Raw genomic sequence first — 19,595 nt, 5'->3', positions numbered from 1 at the left:
AAAAACAAAAATTGCATACCACTATCAACTTTCCATTCATTGTTGGATAGTACTTGTATACGATCCCATAGATCTTCCAAGAAGTCCTGAAAAAACAAGTCAATTAGGAAGAGATTATCAGTAGAGCAATAATACTGTTGTCAAGAGTATGATGCTAAGTGCAGCAAATCCATATAGGAAATAGGATGATCTTTTACTTGATGTTCAACTCAATGTCTTTATATCAATCCATTCTGAAGAGTTTGCATACATGAACTTGAGCATTAATTAGTTCTAGGACCACAAAAACATTTTAAAAATAATAATAATCATGAAACTTCCAATTCCATTTATTAGCACTTGACCATGGATCTTCATTTCATGCTAGATAACAAAGGGTCACAGGCACAAGACATATAGCCTAATCCATACATGCCCCACAATACTTGTCTACACTCTACAGACTATTTATTACATAATATAATATTTGGACAAATCAACACCATAATATGATATCTGGTAAAAATCACTAAATTTTGCTAATTATAGTATATTACAACTTTGTGAGGGAAGCCCAAATGAATATAGGCTGACCTACATGCAATCATGATAGAATAATGGAACATATAAGAGATCGATCTTTCCTTTCCTTTAGTGGGTCACACAATTTACATCCTTTGGCTAAGAATAGGCCATTCCACTCCTCAAGTTAGCCAAACTGTCAAAAAAAAAGATGGAGTAAAGAATGTGAGTGTGCACATCACATATTGGTTGTACTCCTACGGGTGCACCATATAGTTAAATTAAATAAGAGCCCTACATGTGGGGGAGACATCTCTCTTTCTTCTCTCCCTTCTCCCCCTTTCCTTTTTCTCTTTTCTCCAACACCATGGATTTAAACATGGTATGAGAGCATGGAATGGGTTAGATCTTCGCCTTTTCTTCCCCCCTCTCCCAATGTGGCACATCACCACCATCACCATCGTCGCCGTCATCATCAGAGTCATCTCATTCTTCAACGTACACTTCTTCTTCTTCTATTTCTTCGTCATCTGTCCGCATGTCTAATAGTCAAGCATCTTCTTCTTGTACTTCTTCAATCTCAATATCATCGTCGTCTTCTCATTAATTGTTGCGTGCAGGCCTCGTGCTACTACTCGCCCCTCCAGCTCTTCTTCTCCACCGTCGAGATTGAGAGCCTTCGCCAGGTGCCGATCCATAAGCGGCGTCTTCGACTTGGGCCCATATAAGAGACTCGCCAACAAAGACTAGATACTTTGTCTCCACAAGCCACTCACTATCTACCTCCAAATCATCTATGTTGATAGGATCATAGAATTCATACTTTTCTCGCCTAGCCTGAAATCTTTCTTGCAAATTTTGGTTATACTAGATGAAGACCGGGTCGTTGAATTTCTTTTGTTCGAGGCAATTTCTTTTTTTTCGTGTGAATCTACATACCATTAACATTTAGAATATGTAATATTAGCAATTTAGCATTGAAATTGGAAACTAGAAGTAAATTATAGAACTTTAAGTTGCAATTTGTAAAACTTACCGACTCGAATGTACTCCAGTTGCGCTCACAACCGCTCGAAGAACACGTAAGGCCAAAAATTCTCATGGCCAGCTTTTGTAGTGCTAAATGCCTCCTGGTCAAGTCAACTCCATACATAGACCACCAGTCAATTGTGCAAATAAGTTTAAGTCAGACACTTTCTCACTTAGATTTCTTACATTGTAAGTTGTAGAAATACATTGAATTGCATACCTACTTGGCAATTTCATACTTCCATGCCTGATAACAATCTCTCTTGACCAAATCCCTACACTCTTCAGATAGAGGTCCAGCTCCCGAGAAATTTTATCATGTTTTTCTTTGTTTGGAGCCATTCTTTTTAAAATGTCTAGAAATCCAACCATATGAAACGCGGTTGCAGCAATCCAATCGGTAGACGCAAAGAAGACGGTCGAATTAAGGATGGAAGCAGCTGAATACAAAAGGAATAACATTTGGATGCCCCATCTAGCATCTATAATATTTAGGATGGGCTAGTAATCACGTTCTTTATCGTTGAAGTGTTCCATTACTTTGTTTCTAGTCATCTCCATCGCATCAGAGATATAGCCCATAGGTGGCTTTTCATCACCATCCACCAATCGCAACACATTTACTAAGGGTTCAGATGATTTTAAGGCATTTGCCACTTGAGCCCAAAATTGAGCAGGAAAAATGGTTTGTTGGACTAACTTTCCTTCGGCCTTCTTTGACCATGGTCCATTATTCGAATCAACCGACACTACAAAGGACCTAAGTTCAGCTTTCTTTGAATGTAGTCTTTGTAGTGTTAAGAAAGTTGTTACGAATCGGGTGACGATCGGACGAAGCAAGTTGCACCCAAGGTAGTTTCTTATGTGGTTGAGAAGAAGGGCATGCTTGTACATAAAAACTGTGATTCTCGTAGCCCTAGCAATTACTTTAAGATATAACCTACCTATATCTTCTAACATTAAATCGACACAATGTGTCGTGCATGGTGTCCAAAATAAACGTCGCCTCTTCTCCATAAGTTGGCGACGGCAACTGCATAACTAGCTACGTTGTCCATGATAACTTGGACAACATATTCCCCTCTTACCTCTTCAACTATACTATCTAACAATTTAAATAGATAATCGGCCATGTGGGAATGGGCCGATGCATCCACGAACCTTAAAAACATTGTCCCAGTTGAACAATTTACAAAAAAGTTATCAATGTTCGACCGAATCTATTGGTCCATCCATCCGCCAATAACGAACAACCATATATTTTTCAACTTTCTTCATATTCAGAGATAAAGTTTCTAGTAAACTCCACCTCCTTTTTTAGGCAACTCTCCCTCACTTCATGATAGGAATGGGGTTTCAAACCAGGTCCAAATTGACCTATATCTTCAACCATTATTTTTAAAACTCTTCATTTTCACGGTGTTAAAAGTTACACCAGCTTAGTATAACCACTTCGCAATGTACTGAATCGTGGTTTTTCTATCCTTCTTATACCAGTTTTCTAAAGTGGTTTGGGCGGGTCCCTTACCCCTTTGGTCAACCACATCTTCCGGATGTAGTCTACACCACCTATCAATATGCCCATGGCCATGAGCTCTTTTGGAGATCGATCTAGATCACCCTGTGGATGTTGCTGGTGTAGATTCATCTAAATCTACTACATTGTGGTCCTCATAAGCTTCTCTCTATAAATTATTCTTGCACAGTCATCGTGGCATGTCTTTCCGAGCATGCCTATCTATGTACTCCATAATTCTCCTACGGATCTCCAGAGTAACATTGGGACACATACTCTTGCATTTGCTCCCGATGTGTGCACAAGGTGTTGTTTATGCCGATCAATACCACCGGAACTTACGAATCCGCATAGGTCACACACTACTTGGTACTGGTCATTGGCACTTCGATAGTGCCCGTACTTCCAACCCAGGTCATTTGACGTTGGTTTCAAAGTAGAAGATTGGGAAGAAGACATGATCACACTATGTAGTAGCCTAGTAGGGTAGAGTAGTTAACCATAGTGTGTGTATGAGAATATGAGTGTGTTTAGTCTAAGTAGCAAGTACTAAACTAAATAAGTACTAAGTAGTAAGTAGTACGTACTACTAAATAAGTATTATTTAGTATAATAAGCAAGTGATAACTACTAAGTAATAAAGTAAATACTACTAAGTACTAAATTAAGTAAATAGTTTAAAATACTAAAAGAGAGGGAGGGAGAGTCTCACTAGTGTGGTTGCGGAGTTACAAATACAATTGAGAGAGAGACAGGGAGAGAGAATCTTGACTTGAGTCCTTGGAAGTTGGAGGTTGGAAGTTGTTGTTGAAACTTAAAAGTCTTGAAAGTAAGTCTTGAATTGATTCTTCAAAGTTGAAAACCTCGTCTCTTGAACTCGAAAGATTAAGAATTTGAAACTTGAAAGTCTTTAAGTCTTGAATCTAGATTCCAGATTCTAGATTCTAGATTCTTGAAAGTTGTAACTTGTAAATGATCACACTGCTTGAATCTTTCTTGAATTCTAGAAACTACAAACTAGAAACTACAAACCAGAAATAAACACGATTACAAGAAACTAGAAATAATTAAACTAGAAATATAAAAAAATAGAAACTTCAAACTTGAAATAAACTAGAAAGTTGAAAGTTGAAATAAACTAGAACTAGAAGTCTAGAATCTAGAAACTAGAAACTACAAAGTACAAAGTAGAAACTAGAAACTACAAGTCTACAAATTACAATGAAAGTATGAAACAAAATAGAAGACATTGTTCACTTTGTTGGGACTTGACTGTGTGATTGCCACTTGAGAGTTGAGACTTGACTCTTGACTCTTGAGTCTTGAGTTGTTGAGACTTACGAGTCTCTTGAGTTAAGTCTTACTCTTGAGTCTTGACTCTTGAATCTTGATAAATGATAATTCTAAAAAGAATCAAGAATAGATCACACAAACACAAGTTAGAAAATAGAAACTTAGAATAGGGATTAGAAAGAAAAAAAAAAAGGTCAGAAACTTAGAATAAGAGATTAGAATGGAGATTAAAAATTAGAATAATAAGATAATAGAATTGTGGAAGAGAAGAGAGAGAGATATAGAAAAATAGTATAGAGTCATCGAATCATTGATTCTTCTTCTTGCTTCTTTTCTTGACTAGATGTCTAGATCTTGATTCTTGCTTCTTGATAGAGTGAATGGTATGAAACAGATTAAGACTATGAGAGAGAATGAGAGCTTTAGAATTATGTATGAGGGAGCAAGCGAGTGTTTTAGGATGTATATGTTGCAAATGGAGGAGGGGGAAGTGCCTTTTTTTATAGGCAAAACTTCCAGGAAAAAACATAATGCTCCGTTGGAGGGTATGCGATCGCATACCATCCTTATGGCATATGCGACCATTTCATATGCCATATGGATGGCATTATGCGATTATGCGATCGCTGAATCGCATATACGATTGCACCTGACAACATTGGCAACTCCCTGACGAAAGAGATGCTTTATTGACGTTGTTACCTTCCGAACCGCAGAGACCCGATGCGGGGAGGAGTTCACCATCCAACCTCCCTCCTACATGCCAAACTTGCTTACAAGAACATCTTTCCAAAGCACATTAGAGGTGGTTCCCAATTTCCAAAGCCCACCTACCGAGAAGCACCGTCAAGGTATTCAAAAATGGTTACGTTAGGAGTGTAACAGCCGTTATGTAATGGTAATGGCATGGGTCACTATGTGTTATGGGATCAAAAAGGGTCAGGCCGAAAACAGGACCCGTAACCGCCATTAAAGCATAACGGTCAAAAAACGGCTCTCTTTTTTTGAGGGGCAACATTTGTTGATTTTTTCCACTTCTCTCTGATTTTCTTTGTTCCCAAGTCGATTCTATATTGATTTCGGATCCTTCTACCATACTTTTGAATATTAAAACTTCAAATCAAAAACGTTTCAACGAATCGAAGCTCGAGTGAGCGGTGGGCCATTTTCGAGATTTTCGAAATAGAGGTTAGTAGATGTTTTTCCTTCTGATTTCTTGTTAAAATTGATGAAAACAAGTGATGAAACACCTAATCAACATAATGTTGCTAGAATTTATGCATTTTTCTTTTTTCTTTTGATTTTTTGGTATTTTCGCACCATCTATTGGTGATTTACGAAAATTATGAAAAAATTAGAAAAATATGGTTTTTTTTTTTTTTTTGCTGATTTGAAAGGGTTATGGTTAGAAATGCACGGAATGTTAGAATGCAATAATAGATCTGATGTTTGTATGCTTTTTTTTCAATTTGTTTTTATTTTTTAGTATTTTCGCACATTTATTGGTGATTTATGAAAATTGCGAAAAAAAAGAAATTAGAAAAAATTGATTCTTTTTTTTCCTGATTTTAAAGGGTTAAGGTGAGGAATGCATGGAATGTTAGAATGCAATAATATATCTGATGTTTGTAAGCTTCTTTTTTTTATATATATATTTTCGCACATTTATTGGTGATTTGTGAAAAATGCAAAAAATATATATATAGAAAAAAACATACAAACATAATACTAATATTATCATATTTATATAGCATCATTAATCAAATATATTAATTTTACAGCCAAATGAAGACTGTCAGGCCCGAGACAGCATTCTTATCAAAGAGTGAACTGTTACGCCATCATAAACATGTTAAAAATCAGAAAAGAATATATATTTGCAATCCTCTACTTAAATTGGATTATTCCCATATTTTTTTGAGCATACAAAAAAATTTGACCATTACGAAGGGCGTAACGGTAACAGCTAACGGGCACCGTTACCGTTATTGAATACCTTGAGCACAATTTTAGTAAGACCCAATTCCTTCAGCCCCGCTTCCCCTTCCAGGATAGGCTTGCAAACCTCCCCCATTTTAGTAGAGGTGGAACTTGTGTCCATCGTTAGCCCCTCTCCAAAAGAAGTCTCTTCTCATTTTTTTCCAATTCTATCCAGTGTCAACTTAGGGCATTTGAAGAGAGACATGAAGTATGCAAGCATGTTGGAGAAAGCAGCTTTAATGAGGGTTAGCTGACCGCCAAAAGAAAGGGTCCGACACTTCCAACCAATCAACTTCCTCTAAATTCTTTCAAGAACCCTATCCCAAAAATGCTTGGCTAGCTTTCCTACGCAAAGAGGCGGACCCAAGTACGAGGAAGGAAAAGAGTTTGGTTAACATTCGCAAGCTGACATAATTCATCATCAAGAAAATGAATCCCAAGCCTCTCACTCTTACCCACATTAATCTTGAATCCCAAGCATCTCACTTTTAGTTGAATTAATCTTGAGCCCCAATATAGCTAGCTTCGAAACAAACTAAAATCTTGTGTAAAATATATTTTCTAACGATTGTAGAGGAGATATGGGACTTGGTGGCTAAAATATATTTTCAATGGGACTATATGGCTTCTATGTATTAGTTACATCATCAGCAAGGTATTCAAACCGTTATGGTAACGGTTGATATCGTTACGCAATATGGCCCCGAGACGGTGCACCTCTATTTTTTGGGTTTGTAACGGCAATTACAGACCATAACAGCTGTTACGGTACGGTACCGTAACAGCTGTTACGCACAACAACACTAGAGAAAATGGGGAAAATGGAAAAAAAAAATTAAAAAATACCTTTTTTCTTTTATTTTATTTTCTTCTTCTTTTTCTTGGGTTGTTGCAACTGTTGCAGCTATGGACCTGTTGCATCTGCGGCAGCAACAGTTGCTGCTACACTTCTTCTTCTTCTTTCTTCCCATCCCTCTGTCTCTCTCCCTCCCTCTTTTCAGTTCCCTCTCTCTCTCTTTCCCTCTTTTCTTTTCAATTTCCATCTCTCTTTTCTTTTCATTTTCCCTCTTAGAAAAAATGAATGGACTGCGTGGCTTTTTCACAACCACACACTTATTTTTTTAAAATGCTCTACAGTGCACGCAGTGCAATGCACTTGCACTACTGTGTTGCGTGGGGCCCACCTTGATTTATGTGTAGTATATCCATACCGTCCATCAGTTTTCCAAGTTCATTTTAGGGCACGATCTTTGAAATGAAGGGATCCAAATCTAAATTGGACCACGCAGTTGGGATTGAATGCCCACCGTTAAAATCTTCCTAGGGACCACAATAATGTTTATTTTCCATCAAACATGTTGATAAGGTCACACAGACCTTGACCTTGATGAAGGGAGAACACAAATAACAGCTTGATCCCCAAAAAAAAAAAAAAAATGTCCTAAGAATTTTTTATGGTGACAATTAAATCCCTATTTTGTGGTCCACCTAAGATTTGGATCAGCCTCATTTTTTGTACCATGCCCTAAAATAAGTTGGCAAAAAGGATGGACCACATGGATATACAACAAATGCATTGAAGTGGGCCCCACATTTAAAGGGATACTCACTAGTGGCCCACTGAAATTTAGATCTACCTGAATTTTTGGACCATGCCTTTAATGAGTTAGCAAAACAGATTGGCGGCATGGATATACAAATACATCGAGGTGGCCCGCCTGGCCCACTTGTGGTCCACCTGAGATCTAGATTTGCCTCATTTTTTTAACACACCCTTAAATGAGTTGACAAAACGAATGGATGACATGGATATATAATACATAATATAGTGAACCCCACATACATGGCCCTAAAAATTTGTACATTAGGTATATATCCAATGTTTTAGATATCAACGATATCGGCCGATATATCTTGTATCCCACCTGTGCGATACGAAACGCACAGGTAGTGCCGATATATCCAACATGTTCGATCTAGTGAGCATTTTCAATTTCCAATCCTTTTTTTTTTTTTTTTTTTTTGAAATTATGTTAGATCAGTATCAAATGGTTATAAATCCATTGGTTCTTCATGTTTTGCATGAAAAATCATGGAGTTGGAGCTTTGAATTCAATATCCATTGGTTCTTCATGTTCTCCGTATTTTCTTCAAAAATTTCCTTCAACCAACTATCAATTGAGACTAATATCGAAATATTTAAAAGTATTTGATGAAACGATCATTACATACACTTTATTTTTGAAATTTGAGTGTAGGTGGTTTGATTTAAGGAAAATTAGGGGAAATTCAAAATTTCCCCAATTTCTCCCAAATTGCTTGGAATGTTGCACTCCAAACATGAAATCAAGCACATGTGAGGGCTGGTCTACTGATTTGTAAGTCCTTGTCAATTTTCGGAAAATAAAAATCATTTTAATTTAAAATAGTTAAAATATCGATTCAAATATAGTTGCATTAGTTCAGGAGTGTTTAGGAATGTTTGATGAAATGATCATCACATACACACTAAATATAATGCATTCAATTTGAATATAGTTGCGTTAATTCAGTTAGACAGCGCATAGCTTAGGACCATATACAAAGGAAACCTATTATGTGCACTTCTATTTTTAGATGTTATGATTTAAAAGTGTATTAAAGTCTTTTTTAACAATCCCTGAAGTTTCATTGAAAAATTCAACCATTTTCTCAATGTTTCCCCATGTTTCCCAAAAAGTGTGATTGATTACTCGATACAAACAATATATCCCGTGCGATAACCGATACGTATCTGTATCCCAAGGATGCAATACGTAATGCGATACCGATATTTCGAACACTGTATATATCAACTTAAAATTAACCAATTAAATTTTGGGACCATTGTTGCTAAGTCACAATCCCAAAATTAAATTGTTTGAACAATTTTCACCATTAGTTTGCAGACACTTGTTTTTTAAAATAGGACCATTTGATATTTTTCATTTTTCAGTCCGATAAATGTCCACCAATCCATTAGTGGGATAAGTGCCAATAGATTGCATTAATTTGAGGCTAGTTTGGGGCATCGAATGGTCCCCAAATCAGCCCCGAATCAACAATACTATTTACCCCAATTTAATTTTAATTTTTTCTTAAGATCTATAGCGGGAAATGATATCAAATTGTTATGTATATGAACTACATAATAGGATACAAAAGTCCCTAAACTCTATATATTGAAATGCAATGTATGCAAGTCACGAAGTATGCAATGCACTAGCACTATAAATAAAAGTAAAACTTGAAAAGATAAGATGATTTAGTATTACATTCATTATAGTAAATTTATATAGATATTATAAGTTAGACAACTAAATATAAAAGGTTTGCAGTTAATTACAGGTTGTCAGGTTCATAAATCCATCAAATAGGTCGATATAGCATTCTCACCAAAGATTGGACCTTTATACTACCATAAACATGTTCAAATTTATAAATGAATACATATTTGGAGTATTTATAATTTTTTGAATTTTCTGAATTTTTTTTCTGGATTTTTTTTTAGGAAAAAAAATTTTACCGATACAGGGGCGTATCACCCGTTACACCGATTTAGCGTATCCTTAACCTTAATGGTGGGCACCGTTATGCCCGCCGTTACCACTACGGAACACCTTGATCATGAGCTAGCGAACATGCAAAAAAGGGAGATTTCAGTTGGGGACTATCTCACAGCAATGTGATAGAAGTGGAAGAATTACAACACATTTATTGCTACTACCCCTGTGGACGTGAAGACGCAAACAAAAGAACAACAATGAATTTTCAAATTATTTGTTGAGTTACATTCAAGTTTTGAGTTGCAAAAGTTCTTGGAAGCATGGTGTGCCTTAACGGCTGTTACGTAAAGGTAACAGTGGCAATCGTTATACATTACAAGGTTGTAACGACTGTAATATCTATTACGGAAAAAATGACCTGTAAGGCCGTAACAGCCATTACAACCCTTATAATGGCTTGTTATGCCCTTGTAAAGGCCATAATGGCCCCGAAATAGTCAATTGCAAGGCTGATATAGGTTTTTCATGTTTTTTTTCAATAAAATAAAAGAGACCATAACAGCCGTTACAGGGGCCATAACGGCCGTTACGACCCGTATCGTAAAGGTAACGATGGTGGCCATTACAGCCGCCATTACCATTACGGAAGACCTAGCTTGGAAGAGATTCCCTACTTTCCTTAAAATTAGTATACATTCATATCAGAGGGAAGGCTAGTCGGCAAGCTAGCACTGTTAGACATAATAACCTTCCCGAGAGATCTACTCTACGTAGGGACTCCAAAATCTAGAAGAGGACAAAATCAAATCATCCACCCTTTTTCTTCCGCAGACATTCAATATAACCATAGTGAAAAAGCACAAATATCTCAAGAAGAATTGCCATGATTTAAGTCCTCAAATGCACCTAACGCCAAGGAATAATGTTGCCAACAATGCACAAAGAAGAACACTACTATGCCCATAAATGATTATATGCCAGACCCAACAGGTAAGTCAAAAATGATCTTCAAAAGCAAGTGCCTTCCCTTAAAGCATATGTTCAATTCACTAATCTGAATGACCATTTGTGTATATGTGCAACTATTAACAATGCCTCTGATTCTAAGCATCATTTCTCCACATACTAGATCACTAATTTAGGAGCCTCTAACCATATGATTGGTAAAAAGGAAGGTTTTGTTTCATATTTACCTATTTTTATCAACATCAAACTCGATGATGGGTCATTTACCAGAGCCTCTAGAAAAGGGACTTATCACCTCTCTTAGTTAATTGTCTTTACCTTCCATTGTGCATGTACCTTCTTTTCCATCAAATTTGCTTTTTGGGCCTCTAGATAAGTGACTTATCAACTCTCTCTGTCAATTGTCTTTACCATTTGTTGTTTGTCTCTTTTTCCATCAAATTTGCAATCATTTAGTACTCTAACAAAACAATTAAATTGTAAAGTCACATTCTATCCTCCTCAATGCATCATCCAGGACCTAACAACAAGAAGAGGAATGGCATTGGTCCTGAAGACGATGTTTAGAATGTTCAAATCAAGAAGCATCTCTTCTTATTTTATCTCCAAGTCAATTTTAGAGTTACAGTGTGTGTATATTTGTCGCATGCTCACTAAGTGCCTCCCAATTTACTTGGTCAAATTTTAAACTAGACTACAAGGCTTATCAAAAATCAAAGGTAGACAAAATGGTGCATCAACAATTAAACTAGTCGCCCTGAGAAGAAAATGTATGTTCTAAAAAAAAGTGACTTCTTTGGAATCATAGATTCTTTCCATCTTAGGATGATAACACTTGATCCATTTTGAGAATGTGAGTATCCCAAGGAAACAATTTTGTAGCTTAAAGACTTATTCTGTAAAGATCCAACGACATGAACAAAACATGCTCACCTAAAAACTTTTGACGAATAAAAAATGAGGAAGAACAATGCCACATGTAGGAATTTTGTGCTCTCATTGCCGGTCCCAAACCCAAATGGAAGAAGGTTGTGTCAAGTTGGCAGCCGACATAAAACTTTTACCATAACTTTTATCATGAATCTTGACAATGTCCATGATATAAATGGTGAAACGGGATTCGTACGGTTGACCCCGTTAGTTGGGATAAAACTTAAATGATGATCATGACACACCAACTAGGATATCCAACTTAGTATCGCAACTGGTGCACATCACTGACATGGGCCCAAGACAAAGTCTTACCACATACGTCCAATGAACACCCAATCAAAAAAAAAAAACCGTATGCTTGCTTAAGACACATCATTTAAATCTCTTCAGTTATTGTTTCCAAATAAAATTTGTAAATGAGCTGGAATTTCAATGCGAAGCCTTCAAAAATCGAAACATTGAAGAACTTCATTTCCTTTTAGTAATATGAGAAGTTCTAGTTCTTTTAACCTTATTCACTCTGATGTGTAGGACCCACTATTTGTGTTTGGTTACAAGTATTAATTTTTTTTATGGATGATTATTTTAGATCTACATGGATTTATCTAATGAAAGGCTAGGATGGAGTGTATATTGTCAAAATGTTTCACAAAGTGGACCAAACTCGATTTGACTCGAGCATAAGAGTTGTGACAATGCCAAGGAGTACCTTCATCATGATTTCGAAAATACATGGATCATGGGATGGAAATTCAAACCTCATGTGCGAACGCACCCAACAAAATGGATAACGGAGTGGAGATCACTCAATCCTCTTGATTGGGATATTATTTTCTAAATCTACTAGGATGAAGCATTTCTCACAGTTGTGGTTAATAAGATGATGACTCCCATTTTGGATTTTTCCTTATTCTCTCATCATCATCTTCATCATCATCTAAGCCTTATCCCAACTAATTGGAGTCAATTAATTAGTTGAGGTCAATTACACATCCTATTTTGCGATTTTTACCATGGACGTTGTTAGGATTCATGATAGAAGTTGTGGCAAAAGTTACACACCAGTTGCCAACATGATGTAACCCTCCTCCTTTATCTAGGCTGAGGACCGGCAATGAAAGCACAAAACTCCTACATGTGTGTTATTGCTTTTCCTTATCCCTATTCCTTCAAAAGTTTTTTCGCGAGTATGTGTTGTTCGTATCCTTGGACCTTCATGGAAAAAGTTCAATCCCCAAGCTACAAAGTTGTTGCCACAGAATACATTCTTAAAAAGGGATACAAACGTTTTTTCCTAAGACAAAAGGAATGTATTTCCCCAAAGAAGTCATTTTTCAAAACATGCCATACATTTTCTCTGAGCTACTAGTTCACTTGTTAATGTACCCTTTCCCTTTCCTTTACCAGTGATTGTACTTATAGTCCTTATAGTTCAAGTTTAAGATTAGTCCAAGTCCATAAAAAAGAAGTTGAAGGTGTATACATTAAGGAAAGACAAGGATAAGCCTCAAGAACAACTCATTGATCACCACTTATCCTCATACTCAATGTCAATGTCTTCCTCTCTTGAATTATTGATTGCTATTCTGAGAGTTAAACGGTCATGTACATCTTATCCCATTAGTAACTTCATATTGTGCAATTCCTTCTCTATCCTTTCAAGCGTATATCGCTTACATTTCCTCTATTGCAGTTCCTTGTGAAGTCTCAAATGCCCTAGTTGACCCTTAATGGAAAGCAACTATAATGGAGGAAATGACAATCTTAGAGATACAAGGAACATAGTAAAGTTGCTAGAATGAAAGCATGTGGTTGGTTGAAAATGGGTGTTTACCTTGAAACATAAGCCTTGTGGTTGTGGATCAATAAAGTGAATTAAAAAAGTCATTGGATTGTAAAGGGGTTCACTCAACGGTATGGAATAAATCATCAAGAGACATTTCCCCCATTGCAAAGTTGAATTTTGTGTGAGTTCTCTCAGTTGTTGCCACTTATGTCCCTTACAAGTTACATCAATTCAATGTAAAGAATGCATTTCTCCATGGAGATTTGCAAAAAGAAGTTTGCATGTCTCTTCCATGGAGATTCATTGGTTAAAGCATGCCATTTTTCGGTTGAAACAATCTCCATGGCCTAGTTTGACAAATTCAGTGTTGCGATCTCATATTGGTTTTCTAAGGAGAAAATCTGATCATTTTCTGATTATAGAAAGAACTGCACCATCTACCACTATTTTGATCATATATGCTGATGACATAGCTCTCTCAGGGAGCACCTTAACAACTCTGGTTGAACTACAATCTGACACTACTGCTCCATCAATCAATTGCTTGAAAAGAACTGCACCATCTACCACTATTTTGATCATATATGCTGATGACATAGGGAGCACCTTAACAACTGTGGTTGAACTACGATCTGACACTACTGCTCCATCAATCAATTGCTTGCCTGCAGCTTCCTCTCCTGCTGCTAGCTCTCCTGCTTACCCTTTCTCTGCTCTAGTTGAACCACCCAACACCTGCTTGTCTTACTACCCTGGTTGAGCTAACCAAAACCTATCCTCTGCCGCTTCCTGCTTTGACCACACTAGACTTTCCTATCACTTAGTTTGCTACTCTGGCTGACAGCTAGGTGAAAATTTGTTATCTATTCGTTTGTACAGAATGGCCACCTAAGTGAAGTGGCCTGATTTTTAGCCAGAAGATCTAAACACTGGATCATTGACATGTGTGCTTGTGTAGATGGCCAGGGCTCTACACATGTGTGGGCTTATCAAAGCCACAAGATCATGATTTCTATTTTTATTATTTGAGATGAGAATTCTTGTCACCCAGAAATGTCTCCTCTCAGTCTCAGTCCATTTCAGAAATCACAACTCTGTTTTAACCCTGGCCAAGACACCCTCCAAAATGTTGAGTCCCTGAAATGATTAATATGTCATGACACTCAGTGTTCACAATATCAATACTATCGGCCTATATATCGGCCAATATTATCGTTATCGTCGGTCAGCGATACGAAACCGCTCGGAAGTACAGAAAAATAATGAAAATTTGACAGACTCCTGTGTATCGTGTGTTATATCGGAAGATATCACGAGATGTCGCCGATATTAGACAATATATCGGCCAATAATGCCTAATATTGCAGATTTTCGCTTGATTCGATAAAATAGGGGCACAGCAAAATCATGCAACATCTCTTCCCAGAAATTCAAAAATATATAAAAATATATAGAGAAAAATTCTCTTAACTTTGTGATCTTCCCAAGGTAGTTGCTTTTGACTGGATTTGGTGGGCTGCGGTCGACATCGCCGTATGATGTAAGAAAAACCCTAAACCCCCTTTTTTTCTTCAATGATAATTTTTTTGGAAGGATTAAAAATTTTCACCGAGGATTATGGGGATTTGGTTTGGGATTTGTCAAAAAAAAAAAAAAAAATGGGGGGAGTTAGGAGGGATTTCCGGGGTTGGGGTCTCAGTCACTGTTGCGGGGCCGTCTTTAACGGAGAAGAGAGTCTTTCGACTCTCTCTCTCGGCCTTAAGTTAGGCACAGGATTAGCTGTTACGCAGCTAATGGCTTAGTGGGTGTTACCCTTACCGTGTGGGGCCCATCTTGATGAATGTGGTTCATATCCACACTGTCCATCAGTTTTTTCAGATAATATAAGGATGTTATGCCAAAATTTAAGCATATAAAAATCTCAAGTGGACTACACCACTGGAAAAATAGGTGAATGACCATTAAAAGTATCTTGTAGGCCATAAAAGTTTTGGGTTGAACTAATCTTTGTATTTTCCCTTCATGTTGACTCTATAAATGGGTTGGATGACAAATAAACATTACAGATTTGCTTATAGTGGGCCTTTAGAAGTTTTCAATGGTGAGCATTAAATCATCATTGTTTCATGTGGTGTGGTCCACCTGAGATTTGGATGTGCTTAATGTTTGGGACCACATCCTAAAATGGGCTGAAAAAACAAATGAACGGAGTGGATATACAACATATCATCAGGGTGGGCCCTACAATAAGGGTAACACCCACCTAGTTGTTACCCAAGTAACACCTAATCCACACCCCTTAACTTAAAGGGAGAGTGGATTCCGTGTGACTCGGATGCACCAAATATTGTGCGGCCCTTACGGTGGGGCCCACTTTGATGTATGTATTGTATATCTATTCCGTCCATCCATTTGGAGAGATCATTTTAGGTTATGAGACAAATAATGAGGTAAATCAAAAGCTCAAGTGGACCCCACCACAGAAAACTATGGGGACTGAACGCCTACCATTAAAAACTTCATAGGGGCCACAAAAGTTTTCGATCAAGTTGATATTTGTGTTTTTCATTTGTCCATATCTTTCTGAACTTGTGAATAGGTTGGATCTCAAATAAACATCATGGTGAGCCCCCCCTAAATAGTTTCAAGTTTCAACGGTGGGCATCATTGTCCCCACTATTTTCTATGGTGGGGTTCACTTGAGATTTGGATTGGCGTCATTCTTTGACTCATGCCGTAAAATGTTCTCCAAATGGATGGACGATGTGGATATAACACATATATCATGGTGGGGCTCACAGTCAGGGTCCCACCCACAATGATGTTCCGTCGCACATGGATTGGGTATTACCCCCAGCAAGAAGGGAGCGGATTAGGTGAGACCCAGATCCACCGAGGTAGGAACCCTGACTGTGGAGCCCATAGTAATGCATGTGTCTTAAATCCACACCATCCAAACATTTTGAAAGCTCATTTTAAGGCATGAGCCCAAAAATGAAGCTGACTCAAATCTTAATGGTCCAAACTCCAAAGCTTTTTGTGGCCCACAAGAAGTTTTTAATAGTCAATCACCATTGTTTCATATTCTGTAGTCCATCTAGGATTTGGAACTGCTTCATTTTTTTTAATCATGCCCTAATATGAGCTTTCAATACAGATGGACATCATGGATGCAGTCATATACATCACAATGGGCCCCAAAGTTAGGGTCCCATCAACCTCGGTGGATACGGGGTTTCACCTAAATTTCTCCCCATGACGGACACGAATTGCCTACTGATGCTACCAGCAACACCTTGCAACTGGATAGTGCTCTGCAGGCCCCACCATGATGTGTGTGTTATATCCATGCCATTACTCTATTTTTCAAAATTATTTTAGGGCATGATCCCAAAAATGAGGCAAACACAAGTCTTAAGTGGACCACACAATAAGAAAACAGTTGTAATTGAATGGTCACCATTAAAAATTTCCTAGGGCCCACTGTAATGTTTATTTGCCATCCAACCTATTGATTAAGTCACAAAGACCCGGATGAAGTGAAAACACAAATATCGGCTTCATCCAAAACTTTTATCGCCCCGAGAAGTTTTTAATGGTGGGCATTCAATTACCACTATTTTCTTGTGGTGTGGTCCACATGAGATTTGAATCTGCCTAATTTTTGGGATTATGGTCCAAAATATATGGGAAAATGGATGAACCACGTGGATTAAAAAACATACATTACGGTTGGGCCCATAGAGCACCATTGCCACCACGCATCTCTATGTGGGTCTAGGCCATTGCCAATCATATCATTCACAGGTATGTTTTTCAATTTATACTCTTTTTTTCATTTTTAATGAATTAGATACATTTAAAAATGTTATGCATTCAATTTGAATATAATTGCACAGTTTAGTCAAACAACACATAACTTAGGACTCTATGCAAAGGAAATCTATTATGTGTAGGGCTGTACACGAGCTACTCGGCTCGATCTAGCTCGACTTGACTCGGCTCGAACGACGACTCGAGGCGAGCCAAGCTTGAAATGACCCAGCACGTTTTGAAAACAAGCCGAGTTCGATCACAGTGGATCTTGACTCAACTCGACTCGGCCCGAAGCTCGAGCTCGAGCTCGGCTCGACTCAAATATATATTATATTATATATAATATATTGTATTTAAAAATAAAAAATTAAATATTATATATATAGATATTTTTTATTAATTGAATATTTGATTTGGGAGTTGAGTCGGTGTGGGTTTGGTCAATTGGGTCAGGTGGCTAGGTTGAGTCGGGTGCCAATTGGGTTAGGTTGCTGGGTTGAGTCGGGTGCGAGTTGGGTCGGGTTGGGATCAGGTTCGACTCGACTCGAGGTAAGCTCGCCTTGACTCGATCCACTAGCTCGCCTCGAGCTTGACTCGAAATTTTTGAAAACAAGCCAAGCTCCAATGGTAAGCTTGAGGCTGAGCTCGAGCTCAAATTCGAGGAGAGAACAGACGAGTCAAGCCAAGCTTGACCCACCTCGACTCGACTCGGCTCGATGTACAGCCCTAATTATGTGCACTTCTTTTTTGAGATGTTATGATTTAAGATTGTGTATTAAGGCCTTTTTTAACAATCCCTAAACTTTCATTGGAAAATTCAACAATTTTCCCCATGTCTCCCAAAAAAGTGCGATAAATTATTGGATACAAACGATATATCCCGTGTGATAACCGACACATATTTGTATCCTAAGGGTGTGATACATAGTGCGATACCGATATTTCAAACACTGATGACACTATAACAACCAATACAAGAGCACGCAATTTGACAACCAATGGAACAGAGAAAAATAAATCATTCAAAGAACAGGAACTAATAATCTCAAGAGGATAAGAAGGCTGCATACAAAACTGTACCTTTTCGGCATGAACTTTATCACTTTCTTCATCACTCTCAAAAACTGTTAAGCCAACATCATAAGCACGCCGTCTAATGCTTAAATATGCCTCTACACCGACCAGAACTCTGTCAAGCTCTTCAGGAACTTGCTGCACATTTTTATGTTGCATTTTCATGAATCAAGGAAGTTATAACAAATTTTACACGTTTAATCAAGCATTCATAAAAAGTGTTCAATCAAACTACTGATGACAAGGCATTACCAAGGGCACAAATGGCAAATAAATTAGGAATCGAGGACAGGATGGAAATACAAATTTCTTTAGTTACAACCTAAAACCATAAATGTGGCTTGATCAAGTAAACCTTCACAAAGATGCCTATGGCACAGGAAGGACTAAAATTCCATATGATACTTGATGATGTAGCCCCACCTCCTGTTTGCCATTGGCTCAGTGCCATAGGTTTTACCTTCCCAGCAGACTTCACACAACACAATAAGCCACAAAGCAAAAGTTGAACCACCTGATGACTTAATCAATATTACCTCAAACAAATCAGCACCACCCCATGGAAGGCAGGATAAAATGCAGGTTATGTAAAAGTCAGCACGTGGTTGCCAAGAAGGATTTCCAGCCTCCTCATCTACTGTTGTGGCAGCTGATGACAAAAGTGTCTCAAAGACTTCCACCACAGAACCTGGTTGGAGCACTTTGCTGCACATCTGCAGAACATATGAAGCATACGAGTATATAATCGGAAGTTATTGAAAGAGTACAGAAAAAATTAAATTAAATTAAATTGCTGCCTACTTTAGAAGACAATAGATAAATAAAGTCCCAACAGAGTAAAAGTATCATCCTTTGAAGATTATCAATGGCAGTGAAGTCCATTGACAGGTACAGGTGTGGGGATTGTGGTTTGGCATCTAGCAGGAGGAGCTCTGTTGCAAAGCAATAGAACAGAATAGCTTCTCTTTCTGTTCTAGGATCCCGTGTTCTTAGGTTTTTCTTCCCATGTTCCATGTTGCTTGTGATGATGGAAGAGGATTGGGGTCCTAGACCTTTTAGGTTTGAACCAGCCTGGATGGAGGTGGTCAGTTTTGAGCAGTTGGTTTAGGGTTATTGAATCGTGGTCTTCCTTTGTGGTCGAAGGCTTTGCAGGGTATAGGCTAAGCAGAAAGCTCAA

At 37.7% G+C, this 19,595-nt stretch overlaps 1 protein-coding gene across 2 annotated transcripts in view; it reads right to left on the bottom strand.

Moving 5' to 3' along the window:
- The window catches only part of LOC131231267 (nuclear cap-binding protein subunit 1), a 100,654-nt gene that overhangs the window by 58,833 nt on the left and 22,226 nt on the right, over positions 1 to 19,595 (bottom strand). For both annotated transcript variants that reach the window (XM_058227407.1, XM_058227408.1), the window contains exons 7-9: positions 18,955 to 19,131; positions 18,425 to 18,556; positions 20 to 86 (exon numbers count right to left, since the gene is read on the bottom strand). In XM_058227407.1, coding sequence (XP_058083390.1) covers positions 20 to 86; positions 18,425 to 18,556; positions 18,955 to 19,131 — 376 coding nt within the window. The remainder of the gene's footprint in view (positions 1 to 19; positions 87 to 18,424; positions 18,557 to 18,954; positions 19,132 to 19,595) is intronic.

The sequence above is a fragment of the Magnolia sinica genome, chromosome 17 (genome assembly GCF_029962835.1).
Source record: "Magnolia sinica isolate HGM2019 chromosome 17, MsV1, whole genome shotgun sequence".
Classification (NCBI taxonomy): Eukaryota; Viridiplantae; Streptophyta; class Magnoliopsida; order Magnoliales; family Magnoliaceae; genus Magnolia; species Magnolia sinica.
Note: the sequence above shows the minus strand (reverse complement) of the source record. Positions and strands in the feature narration are given on the sequence as shown.